The sequence below is a fragment of the Cynoglossus semilaevis genome, chromosome W (genome assembly GCF_000523025.1).
Source record: "Cynoglossus semilaevis isolate Cse_v1.0 chromosome W, Cse_v1.0, whole genome shotgun sequence".
Classification (NCBI taxonomy): domain Eukaryota; kingdom Metazoa; phylum Chordata; class Actinopteri; order Pleuronectiformes; family Cynoglossidae; genus Cynoglossus; species Cynoglossus semilaevis.
The window spans coordinates 6,572,662-6,594,019 of NC_024327.1; the positions used below are offsets into that span (position 1 = coordinate 6,572,662).

A 21,358-nucleotide genomic window follows, 5' to 3' on the forward strand; every position below is an offset into this window, starting at 1 on the left:
ATATATATATATATATACTGTAAAAATATATGTATGTATATGTGTATATATGTAAAGAATGCTGTGCTGCTATATATACACACACACTCTGACCACGTACTATTATACTAATGAAAAAGAAAATGGAGTTGCTTTTAAACTTGTTCTTTGTTGTTATTGCTCCAGTTCTATAGCCTTTGGATATCTAGTTTGTGTCATTTAATTGGACAACAACCCAAACATACTGTAGAACAGGTGAAAGAAACGTACAGTAGGAGTATGTATATAAAAGTTTTTTGGAAGAACTTGACAGGCTAATACTATCCCTTTTATGTCATAAGTACTGTAACCTGTAGCTTCTCGGCTTCACCACCTTTCCTATATATTTCTTTCACTTTAAGTACATCATTCTCCTGTCTTTCTTCTCCTAGTCTCATATGGCAGACTCTGATACAGCAGTGATAAAGTTACACTAGCATCACAGTTACCCCAGAAGGTCAGACAAGGGACAGGAAAGACTCGGCCAACCTCTTGTTTATTTCACTCTACTTCATGTCCTCCTGTCCTTTCTGCCTCTCTCTCTCGCTCAGTCGCTCTCTATCATACATATAAATTATTGCTATAGAGTTTGTGACTGTGTAGTCATTTTTTATGCAAACACAGCTTCCTCTGTGTGTGTAAACCCATTGGCTGAGCCTGTGATACCTCTGGCATGCATTTACAGATGGAGCACACAGAGACTTTTTATTTCTTCTAAAAAAGTTGCGTTGTAACTGGCAGTGCTGCTTTGGTGAGCTGCCAAATGATCTCCCATCTACTGTACCCTCCAAGTGTATGTGTGTTAAAATGTTGTAAATACATTTATTAAGTCTTTACAATATATTCATTGTATTAAGTTTCCATATCAATTTATACTGTTATTGAATGCTGTTATTGTGCTGTACTAAAAGGAAAAGTGCTGAAGACAGGTGTGCATGCTGGTGGATTACATAACAATATGATATGGACAGCACTGAATGGTACAGACTGTTACACTAGGAGATAGAGACGGGACACAGAACCGGTCAGAACTGGTTTCTTTGCCCAAATAAGGAGACCGACGGAAGACCAACAAAAGACAAAGAGAGAAAAACATCCAAACTGCATGGTCTTATCTGACTTGATTAACTACAGCATATCCACATAGCTCCTATTGGTGGAGAATCCTTGTTTGGAGCAGTCTTTACCAATCAGTGCTCAGAAGTGGCGCGTGAACACCGCATGGCTGTGGAATGCCAAGGTACTGACCATTGAAGTGTGTGTGTAAAAAAAATGTATTTAAGCTTTGAGCACTGAGGAGTTCCTCAGTAATGTAATGTAATCATTGTTCTGCACTCCTTGCTGCAAGTAAAACTTTTAAAACTTCTTGTATTTGATTCTTTATTTGATTTTATTTGATTCCACAAAGCATTGAACCACACACGAAAGTGTCATTAGTTACAAATTCTTCTATCAGTTCATTTCTCCCGGCAATGTACTACGTACTCCCTAACAGCACACCCAGTTCTTAACCCCCTGGTCATGAAACGTAGCAGCAGGGTGAAGAAGCAAGTTCAAGAAATGTGGAGTTAGGTTCGTGGAAATTTTACTGTGGAAAGACATTGAAGGAATTCAGGTAGCACCTGAATTCCTTCAATGTCTTTCCACAGTAAAATGTCCTTTATGTGAGCAGGACCAACAGGTTATTCGTGCCTGCTCAGAATGTGCACATATGTTTTCTCGGTACTGCCAAGTCACATACACACACTCCTTCTCAGTGACACACCTAGTGCCAAAGTGAACACACTCACAAGTAATGTGCCTTTTTTGAGAGAAGTTACAGATGATGGATAAACTGCTTGCATTTTTTAAAAAAAAACCTTTTAGTTGTGTTTCAAGTTTCTCAAATTTTCTTCATGCTCGGTGTGTTGGCTCATCTTTACCAAAAGTTAGTAGTTAGTATTTTACCACACCCAATCTGTGGGAACCTAGAACACCAGGGGCCTGGTGTATCAAAGTTGCGTAAGCATAAAAAAGTTGTTTACGCCCTTTTCTACCCTCACGTTCAGATGTATCAAAGCTGAAATTATCATAGAAATGTGCGGTCCTCACGACAGCTCCAGAGCAGCCGTATGCACGTTTCTACAGCTGTCAGCCTTTGGCGACACTTAGTGCTGATGCTGGGAAACTGCTAATAATGTAAAAACAAAAAACAAAACAAACAAAAACAAACAAAAAAATAAGTAGTCATCAGAGCAATGTGCACATCAAAGACACACTTATGAACGATTAACTCACAAACGTGTTTGCAGTTATATGGGTGGATGTGAAAGAATGCAGCAAGTGTTGAAGAAATGACCAGTTATTAACATATGCAGTGGTAGTGTTGTTAGAACATCTCGCAATAATACGGGAACGTGTATTTGGGGAACGAGACGATTTACTGTCCATTCCATCAATGTGCAAATTATATGTGATGTGATCTCGGACCATTTCTTTTTTGCCTTTATGTGTGTGCGGTGTCCCGACCAACGACACTTTTTTCTTTTCATATTGTAATAGTCATATCGTTATGTTCATGGTATGAAATGGTTAATAGATCCGGGAGTAGGGAGGCGAGGTGAGACGGTGTGTGGGTGTGGCTGGAGGTGCGGAGTGAGAGAGAAGTGAAGGATGAGAGAGAGTAAAGCACGGCGGAGAACAAGTTAGGCCATAAGGTGAACCCTGTTATCGTTTCATCTCGCTCCGACGTCTGCGAACTACACGATCTTAACTCCATAACAAAGTTACGTTAAACTAACAGCAAAAAGTTCGTCACAAAAAACCCTGCCCATTTTTATGGTGAGGAATTTTAGCCGAACTAGTTTCTTCAGGGCGTAATAAGATTTTGGTTCGTGAGCGGTGGTACGGTTCGACACGTGATCGTGCTCGACCGATCGAGTAGCTGATTGATGTCAACACTTCCGGCAACACGGCTGCCTCCGTGGTTTTACTTAACGTTACCAATAGAGAGGAATTCTCCCAAAAGTCTTCTAAAGTGGGCCAAATGGATTCTAAACAGTGCTTTATACATAGCCGCCTGCACGAAGAACAATGAGACAAATAGACGATAAGGTGAACTTGTTAAGTAATTTTGATCAATAAAAGTAAGTAATCAATGACAAGGACCATTTGTTTATTAATTTGTTCATTTATTCGCTCCTAACTAAAAACAACACTGATCGACAACAAAGAAAATCTTTATTAAAACATATAAAACAGTACAAAACAGCATAAGAAAATGAATAGCAATGTTTACAATGGAACCACTACAATATAACTCTGAGGCAATAGGCTACATCTGACATGTTAGTCTTCAGTGTCAGTGTCAGAGCAGTTGTCATCCTCCTTCTTCTCGATTTTCTTTGTGTTTGCATAGTTGCAACACCTACCTGTCTCACAGTCACTCTCCTTGCAGCTACAGTGTATGACATGCAAAACACTGTCAGGGACTGGATTTCTTGTCATCCATGTGACATGTAGGTTTCCATCTTCTAGGTGCCAACCGTATCCAGCAGGTGATGGAGCACCTACTGTATATTTTGTTTGACACAGGACCTCATGACTGCAGCCTGATAATTTGCCAGTTTGCAGTGCTGATGGAGGGCATCACTTGTGAGGGGAATAGACAATTCTGGCGAGAAAGTCTTGTACCTAGCCTCACTGACATTTTCAGCAGCTAGCTGATCATACTGATGACATACATATTTGCAAAGTAGTGCAAATGTTGAATGGTCCAAGTTAAAGTTAGCACCCATATTTTTAAAAGCCTTAAGATACTCTTAGGCTTTCTCACATGCTACAGGAAATGTCTTTCTTTTGCATTTACCATAAAAGGCACCTGTGGAGTCACACCCAAAGAATGTATGTATGCCAATCAAGGCTGAACACACACTGGTTCCGAGAGCTGATGACATTTTTGCCCACTCCTATAAGGATGTATGTGTCCCTTTTCTTGCATATTATGCACAGGGCTGGAAGGATGGGGCCAGAGCTCATGATGGGCAGGCCTGACCTGGGTCTAAGTTTCTTTGTGTGACTCGGAGTCGTCCTGTTCGATGTTGATGGGATGGCCTCACTTCTTGAGCGGTCTTCCGTATCCTCTCACCTCTTTCTCTCACACTCGAGACGTCTTTTCACTTTTGCAATTGCACTCTTGTCAATAAACGTCCGGTAGCATGTGGGATGGAAAGCAGCGTTCTCGGGAATGCTTTCAAACTCCAAATCCAGGCAGTGTTTGTAGTTTTCAGCTACGTATCGACACTCACCCCTCAACCCGAGCCACTGTTGTAGACTCTTCTTGTACGTATTCCACCGTGCGGGTGTGAAATCCTGAATTTTTTCGTGCTTCTCAGAGGCTATGTGCATATAGCACTGTTATATCATGAAGATTCCGTTATTTTACTCATTTTTGGTGAGTTTTACTCTTCTTCGGTACTGCTAGATAAAACTCCACAGGCAGCCATCTTGCTTTTCTGTTTACTAGCGATGTGTCGTTCGCGAGTGATTCGTTTAAAATGCACTCGAGTCACACTTTCATATGACTCATGACTCCCGAACTCATCTTTCACTGTAAACTAATCTTTCACTACGAACGAATTACGCTCTATAAACTAATCTATGGCTACGAACTAATCTTTCACTACGAATTAACTACTCTGCAAACTAATCTTTCACTGTGAACTAATCTTTTGTTGTGAACGAAACATTCCCTGTGAACTAATCTTTTGCCGTGAACTAATCTTTCGCTGTGAAATAATCACTATGAACGAATCATTCTCTGTTAACTAATCTTTCGCTGTGAACGAATCATTCTCTGTGAACTAATCTTTCGCCGTGAACTAATCTTTCGCTTCGTTCTCGCAGATTCGTTTCATTTGTCACGTGACAGAGAGCTCGGGTCTCTTTTGCTCTCATTCATCTTCACATTGTGGTGTGTTTTTATTTCTTAGCTTTTTGCATGGTTTTAATTGCTTATGGCATTTTGTGTACTTTGTAGACTTTGTCAGCGGAAGCAAACCATGTTGCCTATTTAGTGTCGGAGAACCGCAGCTTCTTTACAACGCCCACAATAGGGCTAAAGCCGCCTGCTGTAAAACGAATGAAATGATTAGTTCAGGATTCGTTCACGACTCGTTCATTTTACTGTCGAGAGTCAAAGATTCGAATCAATAAAAAGAGTCGGTCTTCCCATCACTACTGTTTACCAAAAGCTGCTACCCTATTAGTGTAGTCCGGTCACGTGTCGACCGTGCCACCGCTCGCGCATCAAAATATTATTGCGCCCTGAAGACGCTAGTTCTGTATAAAATGCCTCCGTATAAAAAACGGGCAGGACTTTTTGCGACGAACGTTTATGCTGTAAGCTTAACATAACGCCTTTTTTTTATGAACTAAAGATTGTGTAGTTCGCAGACGTCGGAGTGGAATTCAATTTCTGAAAGACTTTCCGCGGTTCACCTTACGGCCTAAGTGTGGAGTTAATATAAGTTGCTGTCAATCATTATTTACCTGTGACTGGTCTGTCACAGGGCCATTACAATGTTTACACCTGCGGACAAGTGACCAAATAACATACTTCACCGCTTCTCCACCTCACTGAGTAGGACCTATAGTTTGGCTTTAGTATAATAATTTTTTCACGTCCTCATGATGAATTCGCCTGTAGATCGTTCATTTAAATATATTTACATATGTATCTCGGGGAGTGGTATGGAAATCCCACGTGTGCTCAATTCCACGTTGATTGGTATGTACAAACAAAACGTACTTGGATTTGCTACCCACGTACCCACGACAGTTTCTGGATTTTTGCGTACACTCTTTTTCACGATGAAATCTACGCACATTTAGAACATCAGGCCCCAGGTGTCATTCAGCAAAAACACTGCTACCATTATTTAAAATTTGTCACTGATCAGCACCAAGTGTACAAAAAGACACTGTGCGTTTTTAAAAATAATACCATAATTATCATTTTAAAGTTCCAATTTAAAGGTGAAAAGCCTTAATGTGATTAGCTTAGCATAAAAAGGCCTCAGAATACAAAGTAATACCTTTATAATTATATTTTTTGTGTGTTGTATACATATAAAAGTACATTAAAGAACTTGGCAATTTCAACAATTTAGGTTTAGAGTTTTTAATTTGGAGATTTGATTTTAAATAGAGAGACATGTTTCGAGAGTTCTCAGCGGGATTTCTCAGCTGGAGATAAGAGGAAGGTGCTAGGTATGTCCTCTGGGCAGAGAAAGGAGGACAAAGAGACCTGGTGGTGGAATGATGAGGTCCAGGAGAGTGTGCAGAGAAAGAGATGGGACAGTGAGAGAACAGAAGAGAACAGACTGGAGTACAAAGAGAGGGCAAGGGAGGTGAAGAGGGAAGTGGCCAAGGCCAAACAAAAGGCATATGAGGAGTTGTACGAGAGTTTGGAAACAAAGGAAGGAGAAAAGGAGTTGTATAGATTGGCGAGACAGAGAAATCAAGCTGGGAAGGATGTGCAGCAGGTGAGGTTGATTAAGGACAGAGAGGGGAATGTGATCACAAGTGAGGAAAGTGTGCTGAGAAGATGGAAGGAATACTTTGAGGAGTTGTTAAATGAGGAAAATGAAAGGGAAAGTAGAAACGAGGAGCCAGAGACTAGTAGGAAGAAGGTAGATCAGGTTAGAAAGGATGAAGTTAGAAAAGCCCTGAAGAGGATGAAGAGTGGAAAGTCAGTTGGTCCTGATGACATACCAGTGGAAGTATGGAAGTGTTTAGGAGAAGTGGCAGTAAATTTCCTGACTGGTTTGTTTAACAGAATTTTAGAGACTGGCAAGATGCCTGATGAGTGGAGAAAAAGTGTTCTGGTGCCAATTCATAAGAAGGGTGATGCACAGAGTTGTAACAACTACAGAGGGATAAAGTTGATGAGCCATACAATGAAGATTTGGGAACGAGTAGTTGAAGCTAGGTTGAGGCAGGAAGTGGAGATTTGTGAACAACAGTATGGTTTCATGCCTAGGAAGAGTACCACAGATGCAATATTTGCCTTGAGGATGTTGATGGAGAAGTACAGGGAAGGTCAGAAGGAGCTGCATTGTGTATTTGTAGATCTAGAAAAGGCATATGACAAAGTGCCAAGGGAGGAATTGTGGTTTTGTATGAGGAAGTCAGGAGTGGCAGAGAAGTATGTTAGTTTGGTGCAGGACATGTATGAGAATAGTACAACAGTAGTGAGGTGCGCTGTTGGGAGGACAGAAGACTTCAAAGTGGAGGTGGGACTACATCAAGGATCGGCCCTGAGCCCCTTCTTGTTTGCTGTGGTGATGGACAGATTGACAGATGAGGTCAGACAGGAGTCCCCATGGACTATGATGTTTGCAGATGACATTGTGATCTGTAGTGAGAGTAGGCAGCAGCTAGAAGAGAACCTAGAGAGGTGGAGGTTTGCACTAGAAAGAAGAGGAATGAAGGTCAGTCGCAGCAAGACAGAGTACATGTGTGTAAACGAAAGGCAGAACAGTGAAATAGTGAGGCTACAAGGAGCAGAGGTGGTGAAGGTGCAGGAGTTTAGGTACTTAGGATCAACTGTTCAGAGCAGCGGAGACTGTGGAAGAGAGGTGAAGAATAGAGTACAGGCAGGATGGAACAGCTGGAGAAAAGTGTCAGGAGTGATCGGTGGCAGAAGAGTGTCAGCTAAGGTGAAGGGAAAGGTTTACAGGACAGTGGTGAGACCAGCCATGATGTATGGTTTAGAGACAGTAGCAATAGGCAGAAGACAGGAGGAGGAGCTGGAGGTGGCAGAGTTAAAGATGCTAAGATTCTCTTTAGGAGTGACAAGAATGGACAGGGTCAGGAATGAGGTCATTAGAGGGACAACACAGACAGGAAGGTTTGGAGAAAAAGCTAGAGAAGCCAGATTGAGATGGTTTGGACATGTGCAGAGGAGGGACAGTGGATACATTGGTAGAAGAATGTTAGAGATGGAGCTACCAGGTAGGAGAAAAAGAGGAAGACCAAAGAGGAGATATATGGATGCAGTCCAACGACTCCTTTTTTAACTGTCTCTTATTGGACTGGATTTCTGAGTTATATTTCAAATGTATTTATATATATGTATATATATATATATATATTGCATTTTCAGTTGGCACCAAATACCCTAAAATCCAGCTGTGCGACCTGTTCTAATTACCCAGGACCTATGCCAGGAGCGCTGACTGACCAACTGTCCCGAGACCTCTGAATTTATACAGACATACAAACAAGTTTGTTGTGGGAGTAGGTTCTTCTCTCAATGACATGTTCATGTTCCAGGGGTCACATACCATGTAAGACAAGCACTAGATGTACACTATATTACCAAAAGTATTCGCTCACCCATTCAAATGATCAGAATCAGGTGTCCTAATCCCTTGGCCTGGTCACAGGTGTATAAAGTTCAAAGAGGTCGCCGACATTCTGCACAGTCAATTGATACAGAGCTACAAACTTCATGTGACCTTCAGATTAGCCCAAGTACAGTACGCAGAGAGCTTGATGGAATGGGTTTCCATGGCCGAGCAGCTGCAGCCAAGCCACACATCACCAAGTGCAATGCAAAGCGTCGGATGCAATGGTGGAAAGCACGCCGCCACTGGCCTCTAGAGCAGTGGAGACGCGTTCTCTGGAATGATGAATCACGCTTTTCCATCTGGCAATCTGATGGACGAGTCTGGGTTGCCAGGAGAACGGTACATTTCAGACTGCGTTGTGCCGACTGTGAAATTTGGTGGAGGAGGAATTATGGTGTGGGGTTGTTTTTCAGGAGCTGGGCTTGGCCCCTTAGTTCCAGTGAAAGGAACGTTGAATGCTTCAGGATACCAAAACATTTTGGACAATTCCATGCTCCCAACCTTGTGGGAACAGTTTGGAGCGGGCCCCTTCCTCTTCCAACATGACTGTGCACCAGTGCACAAAGCAAGGTCCATAAAGACATGGATGACAGAGTCTGGTGTGGATGAACTTGACTGGCCTGCACAGAGTCCTGACCTGAACCCGATAGAACACCTTTGGGATGAATTAGAGCGGAGACTGAGAGCCAGGCCTTCTCCACCAACATCAGTGTGTGACCTCACCAATGCGCTTTTGGAAGAATGGTCAAAAATTCCTATAAACACTCTCCTCAACCTTGTGGACAGTCTTCCCAGAAGAGTTGAAGCTGTAATAGCTGCAAAAGGTGGACCGACATCATATTGAACTCTGGGTTAGGAATGGGATGACACTTCAGTTCATAGTATGAGTCAAGGCAGGTGAGCGAATACTTTTGGTAATATAGTGTATATTATTAGAAACACTATTTCATACCAGGTTCATACATAGTTTGAGACAGGGAGTATTTATACATCATAAGAAAAATAAAAACACTACACACCTGTCTGGGGTGTCAAAAACAGGTGGTTTACTATTCTTTACTGATAAGCATTCGTTTAATTAAACCTTCCGAGTCACCATATATGTCATACCTGCTGCAGCGCTGCAATCAAGCAATTGGCCCCATCTGCGCTCACCGGCTGTCGCTGATGAGTGAGTCCAGTTCCAGTTGTGGAGATTCCCTGCAGTACTACAGTTACCTGTTGTGACGATCCACGGCCAGTCTCATCGGCTCTGTGGACGAGAGTCCTCTCGCCGTTTTTTTTTTCGAGGAGAATTCCAGCAGTTGTCTGCTCAGCCGTTCCTTCCCTGACTTGGCTCCGCTGTCCAGAGGGAATTCGCCGCGGTGACGTCACTCCCGCGGGATTCCCTAGCAAGTAAGAGTAGCTGCGGCAGCCATTGGATCTCAAAGCGGAGATCACGTTTTTTCAAGAGACTTTCTGCTCCAAGCGGATACTTCCTTTGTTTAAAGACTCATTATCAAGACGCCTGTTTATTTGAGAGACTTCCTTTTATTTCAAGTGGAGGTGCCTTTGTTGAAAGACTCCTTCAGTTTAAAAAGTATTGGCACAGTATTTATACCGGCTGATCCTGCAATAAACTTTTGGAAAGAGCTTTTGCCTTAGTGTGTTGCATTTGGGTCCAAAAGGTCTGACAATCCTGACAATATATGGACCTGTTGAGTTATAGCAGAGCAGTAATATTTCTAAACTTTCAATTCATATTGATAATAAAAGGGTACAGTTATGTAAGTTTGTGTGACGTTTTAATCATAATTTTTAAAAAATAAGTTAATAATAGTAATAGTAAATTAGTTGAAAAAATATTTTATCAGTATTAGTAACTACAGTCTATACAGTATATTGACATGACCAATTTTCTGCATTTCACTGCTTCTCATGCTTCAGGTGAATTATGGAAAAGTCTGCAACGAGAGTCATAAGAAGCTGCAGATCACGGTGTCATGTGGCTGCAGCCCAGAGTTTGAGTTCCACCCAGACTATCAGGTGATACAAACAAGTGCAGACTATTTCCTGCATTTCTTTGATTGTATTCCTTGTCAAATACAAATGCAGTATTTGTTTTTATTTCTCTCTCTCTCTTTCTATGGTTTTCTTTCCTCTGAGATTTTATATTACATTGTCTGTCTACTGACCTTGTTCTGTTGTATTTTCTTTTAACTGCTCAGCCATTGTCACTGCAATAAGAGCCATTTAATTTGCAATTTCCACGACACTTAAATGAGCCGTTTCTCTGTGGACAGATAACATGGAGAAGTGTCTGCTTCTATAAATGCTGTTATCTGTTACTATAAATGCAAATTCAGATGTAAACACAATGAGACACAAGTTGCCTCTCTAATGTACTGATTTAAGTGACAAAGAAACTATCCAAACCTCCTTAGTCATCGCGGTCGTGTTGCCAGTTACCTGGGCGACTATGTATTACAGTAGTTGTACTGTCTTCTGATTTTGAGGACTACAGCCATAAGAAAATCAACGTCCATGGGGCTGTGGCCCAAACTTGGTCCACCAGTGCCACCTACAGGGCTGCTCTTTGCTAGCTGTAGCAAAAACTATGGAACTTTTTTTTTAAATGAAAAATAAAGACAAACCTTGTGCAAACCCTCTAAAAGATTAAATTGTGGAATACGTAAAATCCTGGCTTAATCAAATCTAATATTTAATGGGCCTGGGCCACTATAAAATTTGGGCAACATAAACCATGGTATGTGGCAACATAAACATCCAATGTAAGACAGAGGGTGTGTGTGAATGTGTGAGACAGAAGAATGCAGTTTGGTTGGCTTGTCTTTCTTTGTCCAGAAAATGTGTTTTGTTCATGTTGTTTCTGTCTGATGTGGAAAATAACATTGACAGTTTTTACCCGGTCCCTTATTCTTCTCCTTCTTCCTTCTTCACTGTGTGTTTTAAAGAAATGATGCATCAGCAAGATGGATTCCCTCTGCACTTTCTTATCCTTTTTAGCATATTAGAGCTGTACATAGGAGGGAAAGACTGTAACGTCTTGGCGTGGGTTCCTGTTCTCCGTGTATCAGATGTGGAGGAAAAGTCCAGCAACGCAAATAATAAGGTAAAAGGCAAAAAAAAGTTTTTAAAATATATTTTCTGATTTTCTACAGTATGGCCCGCATATATGAGGATTCAGCGCAGTCTCTGTATAATGTTAACTTTTTTTTTTGTTTGTTTTTTTTACCTTTTATTCATTTTTGTGCAGAATTGAAATCGTAGCTAAAGAATGTGTCATCTGGGTTAATTCCTATCGTGGCCTGTCACTGTTAACTGACAGCTGACGTAGCTCTGCGTGTCACTCCGTCATGTCTTTTCAACATTGTAGTAAGGCTTACTCAATTCCAAATGGCTTCCTCATTTACCTGCTCAGCTGGATTTTTCTGACCTGCCCTCAGCAGCATTAGCTGTCATTACCCTTAGTCAAAATGGAGTTATTTTAGCACAGAGCTGTATTGGGTGTTTTCTGCCAAAAGTTTATGCCATTCTTTGTTTAGGGATTTCTCAGTATTGGTTGGTAATATAATTAAGTAATGCATATCCTAATTTCAAAATATCCTTTTCTTTGACAGGTTGCCAGTGAACCCTGCCTTTCAGGATGCTTGGAGCAGCGATGAAGATTAATGCTGATGAATTTGTGTATAAACAACACAAACTTTTTTTTTAACTAGTTGTGCCACAACATTGAATTGAACTGTGTAAATAATTCGCTACTCAAGTTCCATCCATCCATCCATTTTCATCCACTTATCCGTTACCGGGTCGCGGGGACAGCAGTCGCCACCCAAATCACATTGCACCATACCAACCCCCCAAACCTTCCTGCGGGTGGTGAGTCCACTGGAAGGTATTAACCGCCCTAACCGGGATTCGAACTTGTCCAGGAGGTGAACCCTGGGGTTCCACACCAATGACAGAGACATTGCCTCTGGGCCAAAGCGCCACGCCACTCAAGTTAATATAAAGAATGTTTCCTTTTATAAAGTTGATGAAACATTGTATGGTTTGTAAGATTTATTTTAAATGAATGTAAAAACAAAAAAAAAACATGGCCCTCTGCATCAGAAAACTGCTTTGGTTTTATGCAAATTATGTGACAAAAGTAAGATTGTTTTTAAAGTACACACATGTTGACATCAGACAAACAATGCAAACTCCGAACACGTTTTGTTTGTAACATTTTGTAAATATAGAAGAGCTCTTATTATTCCTGGGTGAAATTAGCATTTGTTTTACATTTTTGCATTTAGCAGATGCTTTTATCCAAAGCAATTTACAAGATGAGGATTAACAATTGGGTTACATAAAGGAACTCTTGAAAGGATACCACTAGTTAGAAAACAAGTGCTGAAGGAGATGGGGGAGAGTAGGGGTAGAGGCAGACAGGAAAGTGCTAGGGCAGGAGATGCGCTCTGAAGAGTTTCTTGAAGACACCCCTATTCTGGTAGTGCTTGGTAGGTCATTCCACCAGCGTGGAATGACCCATCAAAAAGAGCCTGGATTGCCTTGTGTGGGGTGTTGGGACGGCCTGATGACATTCCCTTGACTAGCGGAGAGATCATGAGGCATAATGCTTTATCAGAGTACTTATGTAGGTAGGAGCAGACCCATTAAGCACTCTGAGGCTAGCAAAATTGATTTGAATTTGATGCCGGCAGCTATGGACAGTCAGTGTAGCTCAATGAGCAGGGGGGTGACATGTGCCCTTCCAGGTTGATTGAAGATGGGTCTTCACTTACTGGGTCGTCACTCAGGGTTTTAAACAGATCTCAGTGAAAGTTACAGGAACGAGCCACATTGAAATATCTGTCCTTTCTCTGGCTAACTGCTTGGTGTTGATTTAATGCCAGTGCTAAAATTGCTACAATCCTTAGCTCTTTCTCAGTACTTCAAACAGCACAACACATTTTTTGACCTGCATTTTTAAACACAACAGTGCTATTTGGAAGTGTACTTAAGTATACATAGAGAAACCTTTTTTGGTTTTGCGACTTTCTCGCAACACTTTGTGGAATTAATCAGACTGGCAGAGTTAGAAAAAAAAGATTAGAAAAAATGTACACAGAAAACTATTGAGTCTTGAAAGAGAAACACAGTGTGAATTTTTGAAGATGTATGTCAAGTTTGAGAAGGTTTCACAAGAAGAATAAACTTGAGGACCACAACACACCCGACTGGTTTCTGCTGAATCTTTAACACACACCATTTGTTAGCTTTCCTCTGAAATATTTTAACTGTGCGTTCAATGCAGGGCGTTGTATACATTATAAATTAATCTACATTGCTAAGTTTTGCTCTGTTCCAGTCTGTATAAAAATATGTGGGAAGTACTTTAGCGAAATACTGTTGAGCTAATAATTTGACCTTACTGTATGTTTTTTTTAGAACATACAGTGAATTTTACTGGAATTAATCATTGGTTACCTATGTAGATTGGCATGTACAGTATTTTCAGTGTCGTTTCACACATTTCCTGCTTGCCCATTTATGACAATGGGCGTGGACACGCCCATTTGTCTCATAAAGAGCGACCGGTCAGCGCGTGAGGAGAGCTGACGACACACCCACGACTAACGTCAGGTGAAGTGTTCACAGGCGGATACAAGAAGATACCAGTTTGGTGTCGTTTTTTCAACGCCCCAGAAGCTGTAGCAGCTTAAGAAGGTTGGTACTTTAAAATATTTAAACAAAGTTCTTTAAGATCTTTTAAAACCCCGTGCGAGACAAACGCGTGTCTGTGATTAATTAATGCTCTCACACCCGTTGAGCTCCACAGTGATGGCGGTAATGAGACAAACCTTTTAAATTTACCCTGATACTTTTCTGCCTTTCTGCCGATGAAACGGGGGCTAGAAATGGGGAAACCCTTTTTAACGGAAACACAAAGCTCCACAAAACATCAGGGTAGAAAAGAATCACTTTTCTTTAGGTCGTTGTCTTGGCAGTCATGTTGTAAAATTGATTTTATTTTTTTATTTTTTTTTTTAATAAAAGGATTCGACATTGTTCCCGTAACATGGCTTGTTGCTTGATTTATTTAATTTGACTTCAAACCAATTAACGGAAGCGGGGAGAACGCCCCTGTAAATAGGCCCCGGAAGTATCTACCAGAGGGCGACTTTTGCCGAAACTTAGTTTCAATAGAAGGGCATGCATAAATCAAAATTCTTCCGAATTATTGCGCTATACTTCTTCCTGTGACGTCAGCCATGTCAAATGCCTTTTTCTGTTATTTTACTTTGTAAAAAGAACCTGCTATTAAGCAATATTGTATACATTTGGTCTACTCTGTCAAAATATAGAAAAGGTTAAGATTATAGTAAATTTAAATATTTTTCATAACACTAAAATATACATTTACGTTTTAAATGTAATCAAAAATGTACTTTGGCTTGTCAATGTCTGCATAGGAACCTTACTTCCTGACTTAGTCATTCTTGCAACCTCACAATGATTCAACAGCAGCCTAAATAAATGCTTGTGTGAGCCAGTTCCATTTAATTAAACATTTACTTTTTATGTGTACCTTTATTCTTAAAGTGACTTACAGTCAATCTCAGCTAATCTGTAACGTTAAGAAATGACAAGCCATACAATGTTGTGTAACATTAAAGTTAACTTAAGTTTTTTTTTTTTTTTTTTTTTTTTTTTTAACCTTAAAAGCAAGTACGCATATTTCTGTTCTACACCCAAACTGGTGACTAATTTTTGTCAATTATAGTACGGTTTCTCAACTGAACTTCCACTGGAATAGCACCACTAGGGGCGCAACATTGTCATGTCGCAACAAACCAGTGTGTTAAACACTGGTTGATGACTGTCTACACTTAGCATTGACACTTTACTACATGGTGCCTATGAACTGTGGGTTAGGGTTATGGGCATCATGGGAGAAGCAGCTTTACAGCAGGGTCCCTGACTTTAGATTAGCGGTGTGTCAGGACTTGCTATGTCCTCATTACAAATAGACTCCCCAATGCCTTTTTTCAGTCATTGCTCTTCCCTTTGTTAGCTTCCTGTTGCATTTAGGTGGATGCACCTTGAAAACCTGTCATGTAAGCTTGTGTCTGCAGGTAGCAGACATGGTGTAATGTGCTAATTGTGTTACTGTGGTTTGACTTCTTTATTTGACAAGGGCAGTGGTGGCTTAGTGGTTAAGGAAGAGGACTTGGGTCCGGAAGGCTTCAGGTTTTAATCCACCAGCTGCCAAGTTACCACTGAGGTGCTCTGAGCATGGCACCATCCCCCCACACTGCTCCCTGGGTGATGGATTAAAAGCAGAGGCTCAATTTTGGTGTCTCCCCGTGTTACCATGACAATGAAGACTATAATTTAAGTGATTGTTGAAGGCAACACTCACCTGTGGATTAGCTTGTTAAATTTAGGCATTTCATATAGATGTAGAGAAATTAGAACATACTTGTTTAAATCTCACAGCCTGATGAAATATGTAACGAGTGCTGGAAATTTTAAATGTTTTGGCCTTTTTTTTTTTTTTTTTTTTTAAGCTTATTGTTCTTACTTAAACTAGTGAGACTTTTTTTTAATTGTGTGAATAAGGCAGTTTAACTAGTCACATTTCATCAATGTTTGATGTTTGATATGTTTTTCCATTTCACATTTTGGCCTGTATTTCACATGCTACAATTCTATTGGCTGTGTGTTTTTTACCAAGTGCATTTACACTGTAAACATTTTTTTTAACCTGTAGTCTATTGTGGCCTAGTTTAGCTACACCTGTCTGTACCAACACTGTTGTAGCTCATGCTGTGTTTTAATCTCTTTCACTGTTCACTGAACTTACTTGTGCACTGACATCATTCATTGTTGTCCATGATTGAGTCAAACATTTTGAAACATGTAAGATGTGCTAAATGTTGAATCTCAAGGACAGTGTCAACGCTGTGCTTATGAAAATGTTCCTTCAGTGAACCCTGGTCACTGTCGGTTCTAAGGTAACAGAAGCATCTATTCATTGTTCTCCTTGACAGTACACTCAAGGCTTTGTCTGATTCAGATGCAAACAGTGGCAGCATCTTTCTCTGACTTTCTTTGACTTTTTTCACAGTTTTATTAATTAAAATGTAAAGTTGAGGTTTAACTGCAGTTGTTTTAAATGTCAAATTGGAAATAGTTTCAATTATTGACATTTTTCCATCTTGGCCTCCTACCAGTTGTGTGGATTTAAAAACTTTTCAGTTGCAGTGAATTGTCAAAAATGTGCTTTTCGCTTTGGAACTCATTTATTATTGTCTGTGTGGATCATATCATACCTTCAGTCCGGGTGTGAAAATGAGGAACCACTAATCTGAGCTGTTTGTTTTTTCTCTCCAGGTGAACTGCAAGGACCCATCTGAAAATGCAGATAAATAATTTAACATCCTCAGTCACGTTGCTTTATAAAGACTTAATTCAAAATGCAGGTGGGTCAATGTCAAAACTTTTCAGACACACTGTTTGACACACTAATACATTTCAATTTCATTTCTACTTGTCTCGAGCTGTAATTTTAATTTTCTTGCGTCAGACTCTCGGACAAACGACTGGTTGCTCATGTCGTCCCCTTTCCCACAAACCTTCATCATCGTGGCATACATTTACTTTGTGACGTCCCTGGGGCCAAAGATAATGGAGAATCGCAAGGCCTTTGACCTGAAAAGTGTTCTGGTTGTTTACAACTTCATTGTGGTCGTGCTGTCGCTGTACATGTGCTATGAGGTGAGTCACTGCATTTGATCACAAAATACTCATCATTTTCACACTTCAATTATTCAGCTGTAGTGAAAGCTTTTATTTTTTTTTTGTCGTCACCTGCCAATAGTTGTTTGCTTCAAGAAGAAGCATCTTACTCATGGTTAAACCTGACTGACAGATTGAATTTCTCTACTCCACAAAGTACTTTTGAGGTGGCTATGAATATTAAATCACTACAGGCTTTTTTTTTATTTTATTTTTTTTATGTCCAGGTTGTGAAGAGAAGCATTTCACACTGCTGTTGATTTAGTTCTGTTCTAAGTAAAAACAATAAAAAAAAAAGCCTTGTTTCCCAAAAGGGCGGAAGTTTTTTTTTTTTTCCTTTTTTTTTTTCAGTTTGTGATGTCAGGATGGGGCACAGGCTATTCATTTCACTGCGACCTCGTTGACTACTCGAATTCTCCACAGGCCCTTTGTAATGTCAGGATGGGGCACAGGATATTCATTTCGTTGCGACCTGGTTGACTACTCGAATTCTCCACAGGCCCTGAGGGTAAGTCAGGTGTAAACCCTAATAACAAAAGTAAAAAATGTATGAAAAACTGTCTCCACTGTTAACACTGAAAATGTATCTTCTCCAGATGTTGGCTGTGTGTTGGCTTTACTACTTCTCAAAGTTCATCGAGATGTTGGACACGGTGAGCAGTAATTATTGATTATTATGAATTAAGTCCAATAGTCTGTGTCTGTCAAGTGTTAGTCCTTACGCTTTATGAACATTTGTTCCTCGTTTTGTTTTTCCCAGATTTTCTTTGTGTTGAGGAAGAAAAACAGCCAAGTGACATTTCTCCATGTCTACCATCACTCCATCATGCCTTTCACCTGGTGGTTCGGTGTTCGTTTTGCTGGTGGTAACTATTCAAATCCATTTTTTTTTAATGTGTGTATGTATATACAGTATACAGAAAGTATTCAGACCCCTTTAAATTTGTCACTTTGTTTCATTGCAGCATTTGCTAAAATAAGTTCATTTTATTTCTCATTAATGTACACTTAGCACCCCATCTTGACAGAAAAAAACAGAAATGTAGAAAGTTTTGCAAATTTATTAAAAAAGAAACTGAAATATCACATGGTCATAAGTATTCAGACCCTTTGCTCAGTATTGATTAGAAGCACCCATTTGAGCTAGTACAGCCATGAGTCTGGGAATGATACAACAAGTGTTTCACACCTGGATTTGGGGATCCTCTGCCATTCTTCCTTGCAGATCCTCACCAGTTCCATCAGGTTGGATGGTGAATGTTGGTGGACAGCCATTTTCAGGTCTCTCCAGTGATGCTCAATTGGGTTTAGGTCAGGGCTCTGGCTGGGCCAGTCAAGAATGGTCACAGAGTTGTTCCAAAGCCACTCCTTCGTTATTTTAGCTGTGTGCTTAGGGTCATTGTCTTGTTGGAAGGTGAACCTTCGGCCCAGTCCGAGGTCCTGAGCACTCTGGACCACACATACCGCTTAGAATTAATGCCAAGAAGTTCAATCTTGGTCTCATCAGAACAGATAATCCTATTTCTCATAGTCTGGGAGTCCTTCATGTGTTTTTTGGCAAACTCTGTGGGCTTTCATGTCTTGCACTGAGGAGAGGCTTCTGTCGGGCCACTCTGCCATAAAGCCCCGACTGGTGGAGGACTGCAGTGATAGCTGACTTTGTGGAACTTTCTCCCATCTCCCCACTGCATCTGGAGCTCAGCCACAGTGATTTTTGGGTTCTTCTTTACCTCTCTCACCAAGGCTCTTCTCCCACGATTGCTCAGCTGGCTGGACGGCCAGGTCTAGGAAGAGTTCTGGTCTTCCCAAACGTCTTCCATTTAAGGATTATGGAGGCCACTGTGCTCTTAGGAACCTTAAGTGCAGCAGATATTTTTTTGTAGCCTTGGCCAGATCTGTGTCTTGCCACAATTCTATCTCTCAGCTCTTCAGGCAGTTCCATTGACCTCATTTGCTCTGACATGCACTGTGAGCTGTAAGGTCTTGTATAGACAGCTGTGTGCCTTTCCTAATCAAGTCCAATCAGTTTAATTAAACACAGCTGGATTCCAATGAAGGAGTAGAACCATCTCAAGGAGGATCAGAAGAAATGGACAGCATGTGAGTTAAATATGAATGTCACAGCAAAGGGTCTGAATACTTATGACCATGTTTATGACCATATTTCAGTTTTTCTTTTTAATAAATTTGCAAAAATGTCTACATTTCTGTTTTTTTTCTGTCAAGATGGGGTGTTGAGTGTACATTAATGAGAAATAAAATGAACGTTTTGGATTTTAGCAAATGGCTGCACTGAAACAAAGAGTGACACATTTAAAGGGGTCTGAATACTTTCCATACCCACTGTATGTATATGTATATATATATATATGTGTGTGTGTGTGTATATGTATGTACTGTATGTATATATGTGTGTGTGTGTATACATGTGAATGTATATACAGTATGTGAATGTACTGTATGTGTATGTATATATGTGTGTATGTATACATATATATGTGTGTGTATTTATACATATACATGTATTATACATGTATATGTATTTTTATGTATGTATATACACATTCATATATATGTGTATATACATATATGCATACATATACACACATGTGTGTATATATAACTGTGTGTATATATGTATGTATATACATAAACGTGTGTATATATACATGTGTACATATATACATGTATATATTTGTGTGTGTATATATGTATATATATATATATGTATATCTATATATGTGTGTATGTATATATGTGTATATGTATGTATATATATATATATATGAAATTTCTTTTCTGATTGTGTCGTTTTTGTTTCAGGTGGCCTTGGAACATTTCATGCTCTGCTTAACTCCATTGTCCACGTCATCATGTACTCCTACTATGGTCTGAGTGCTATGGGCCCCAAATATCAGAAGTACCTCTGGTGGAAGAAATACCTCACTACAATCCAGCTGGTGAGTTCAGTGCTCTGGCGATAACAAAGAGGTGCTGTTGAATCTCTGCTGAGTCAACATTCATTCCCCTCTGGTTGCTACAGATCCAGTTTGCGATGGTGACTACCCACATCTCCCAGTATTTCTTCATGAAGGACTGCCCCTACCAGTTCCCCATCTTTGTGTACATCATTGGTCTGTACGGCCTGATCTTCCTGTTCCTTTTCCTCAACTTCTGGTACCACGCCTACACCAAGGGCAAGAGGCTGCCTAAAGTTCTGCAGGCTCAGACATGGGCGTTCCACACCAACCGGGTCATGAATGGAACTGCCAATCACGGCAAGCCCGAGTGATGCGCAACTTGCCCGTTCTGACAGTTTCGGGGTAAACTTCAAAACCACAGGTGGTGGCGCGGATGGTGTGAGTTTCAGCTCTAAATATTTGGACCTTTTTTGTTTGTTTGTTTTTGTTTTTTTTTTTCCCCAAAAAAAAGACATTTAAAATTTATGAACTAGGCTTTATGGTAAGACCTGAACTCAAGGCTTAAGTTGTTTTACACAGGATGTTTATTTTAAGTCCTTCTATGGATTTGTCCAGATAACATCACATTCTGCTGCCATATGATTTCAACACATCAATTCACTTTTCACACTGACTAAACAGCTTCACCTAAGCTGTACATGAAAACAGGATCTCCTGAAAATAAAAAAGAACTAATATTTAGATGTATATTTTTAATGCATTAATAACTTGATGCTACTGCATGGAGGAGTTTTTAGGAAATTGAGTTTAAGATTTTAGTAGAGCACTGGAAAGCTCGAGGGTTAATTTCACTTGGCCTAAAATGATGACCGCTCTGGTCAACATTTTGTTTTTAAAGATTTGGTGATAAGACTCCACACGTTGTTTATGAAGTTGCACACTGGCTGGATTCACACTACTGCTGATGGAACAAGCTCAACCTCATGTCACACACGTTCTCCTATGAAGCAACAGTGTGAGAGTGACGCCAGGGTGGTTGACTGAATGGAGCACTGCTTCTAAACAGGCTGCACAGCTGAGTTTCAGATTTAGTTTCACTGCTTCCCAACTGAAACTCCACATAGAAAGAACAAAATAATTATTAAAAAAAACCCATTGCGTACCTTTACATATATTCATTCATCCATTCATTATCAGCCAGGAAACATGAGCAGCTTTAAATATATATATATATATATA

At 40.3% G+C, this 21,358-nt stretch overlaps 1 protein-coding gene across 1 annotated transcript; it reads left to right on the forward strand.

Moving 5' to 3' along the window:
- The first annotated feature begins 13,989 nt into the window (after positions 1–13,989).
- On the forward strand, positions 13,990–21,347 carry LOC103397061 (elongation of very long chain fatty acids protein 7-like). Its single transcript, XM_008335308.3, has 8 exons — positions 13,990–14,123; positions 16,794–16,882; positions 16,987–17,177; positions 17,626–17,706; positions 17,795–17,851; positions 17,959–18,064; positions 20,022–20,158; positions 20,242–21,347. Exons 2-8 carry the CDS (start codon positions 16,819–16,821, stop codon positions 20,488–20,490), a joined length of 885 nt encoding a protein of 294 aa, XP_008333530.1. The 5' UTR covers positions 13,990–14,123; positions 16,794–16,818; the 3' UTR covers positions 20,491–21,347.
- Positions 21,348–21,358: the final 11 nt, after the last annotated feature.

Excerpts from the sequence above, each read along its gene's own strand:
- LOC103397061 (XM_008335308.3), top strand. The coding sequence starts at position 16,819 with ATGCAGATAAATAATTTAACATCCTCAGTCACGTTGCTTTATAAAGAC. Across the intron at positions 16,883-16,986 it reads AGACTTAATTCAAAATGCAG|ACTCTCGGACAAACGACTGG; the intron begins GTGGGTCAATGT and ends TTCTTGCGTCAG. Across the intron at positions 17,178-17,625 it reads CGCTGTACATGTGCTATGAG|TTTGTAATGTCAGGATGGGG; the intron begins GTGAGTCACTGC and ends CTCCACAGGCCC.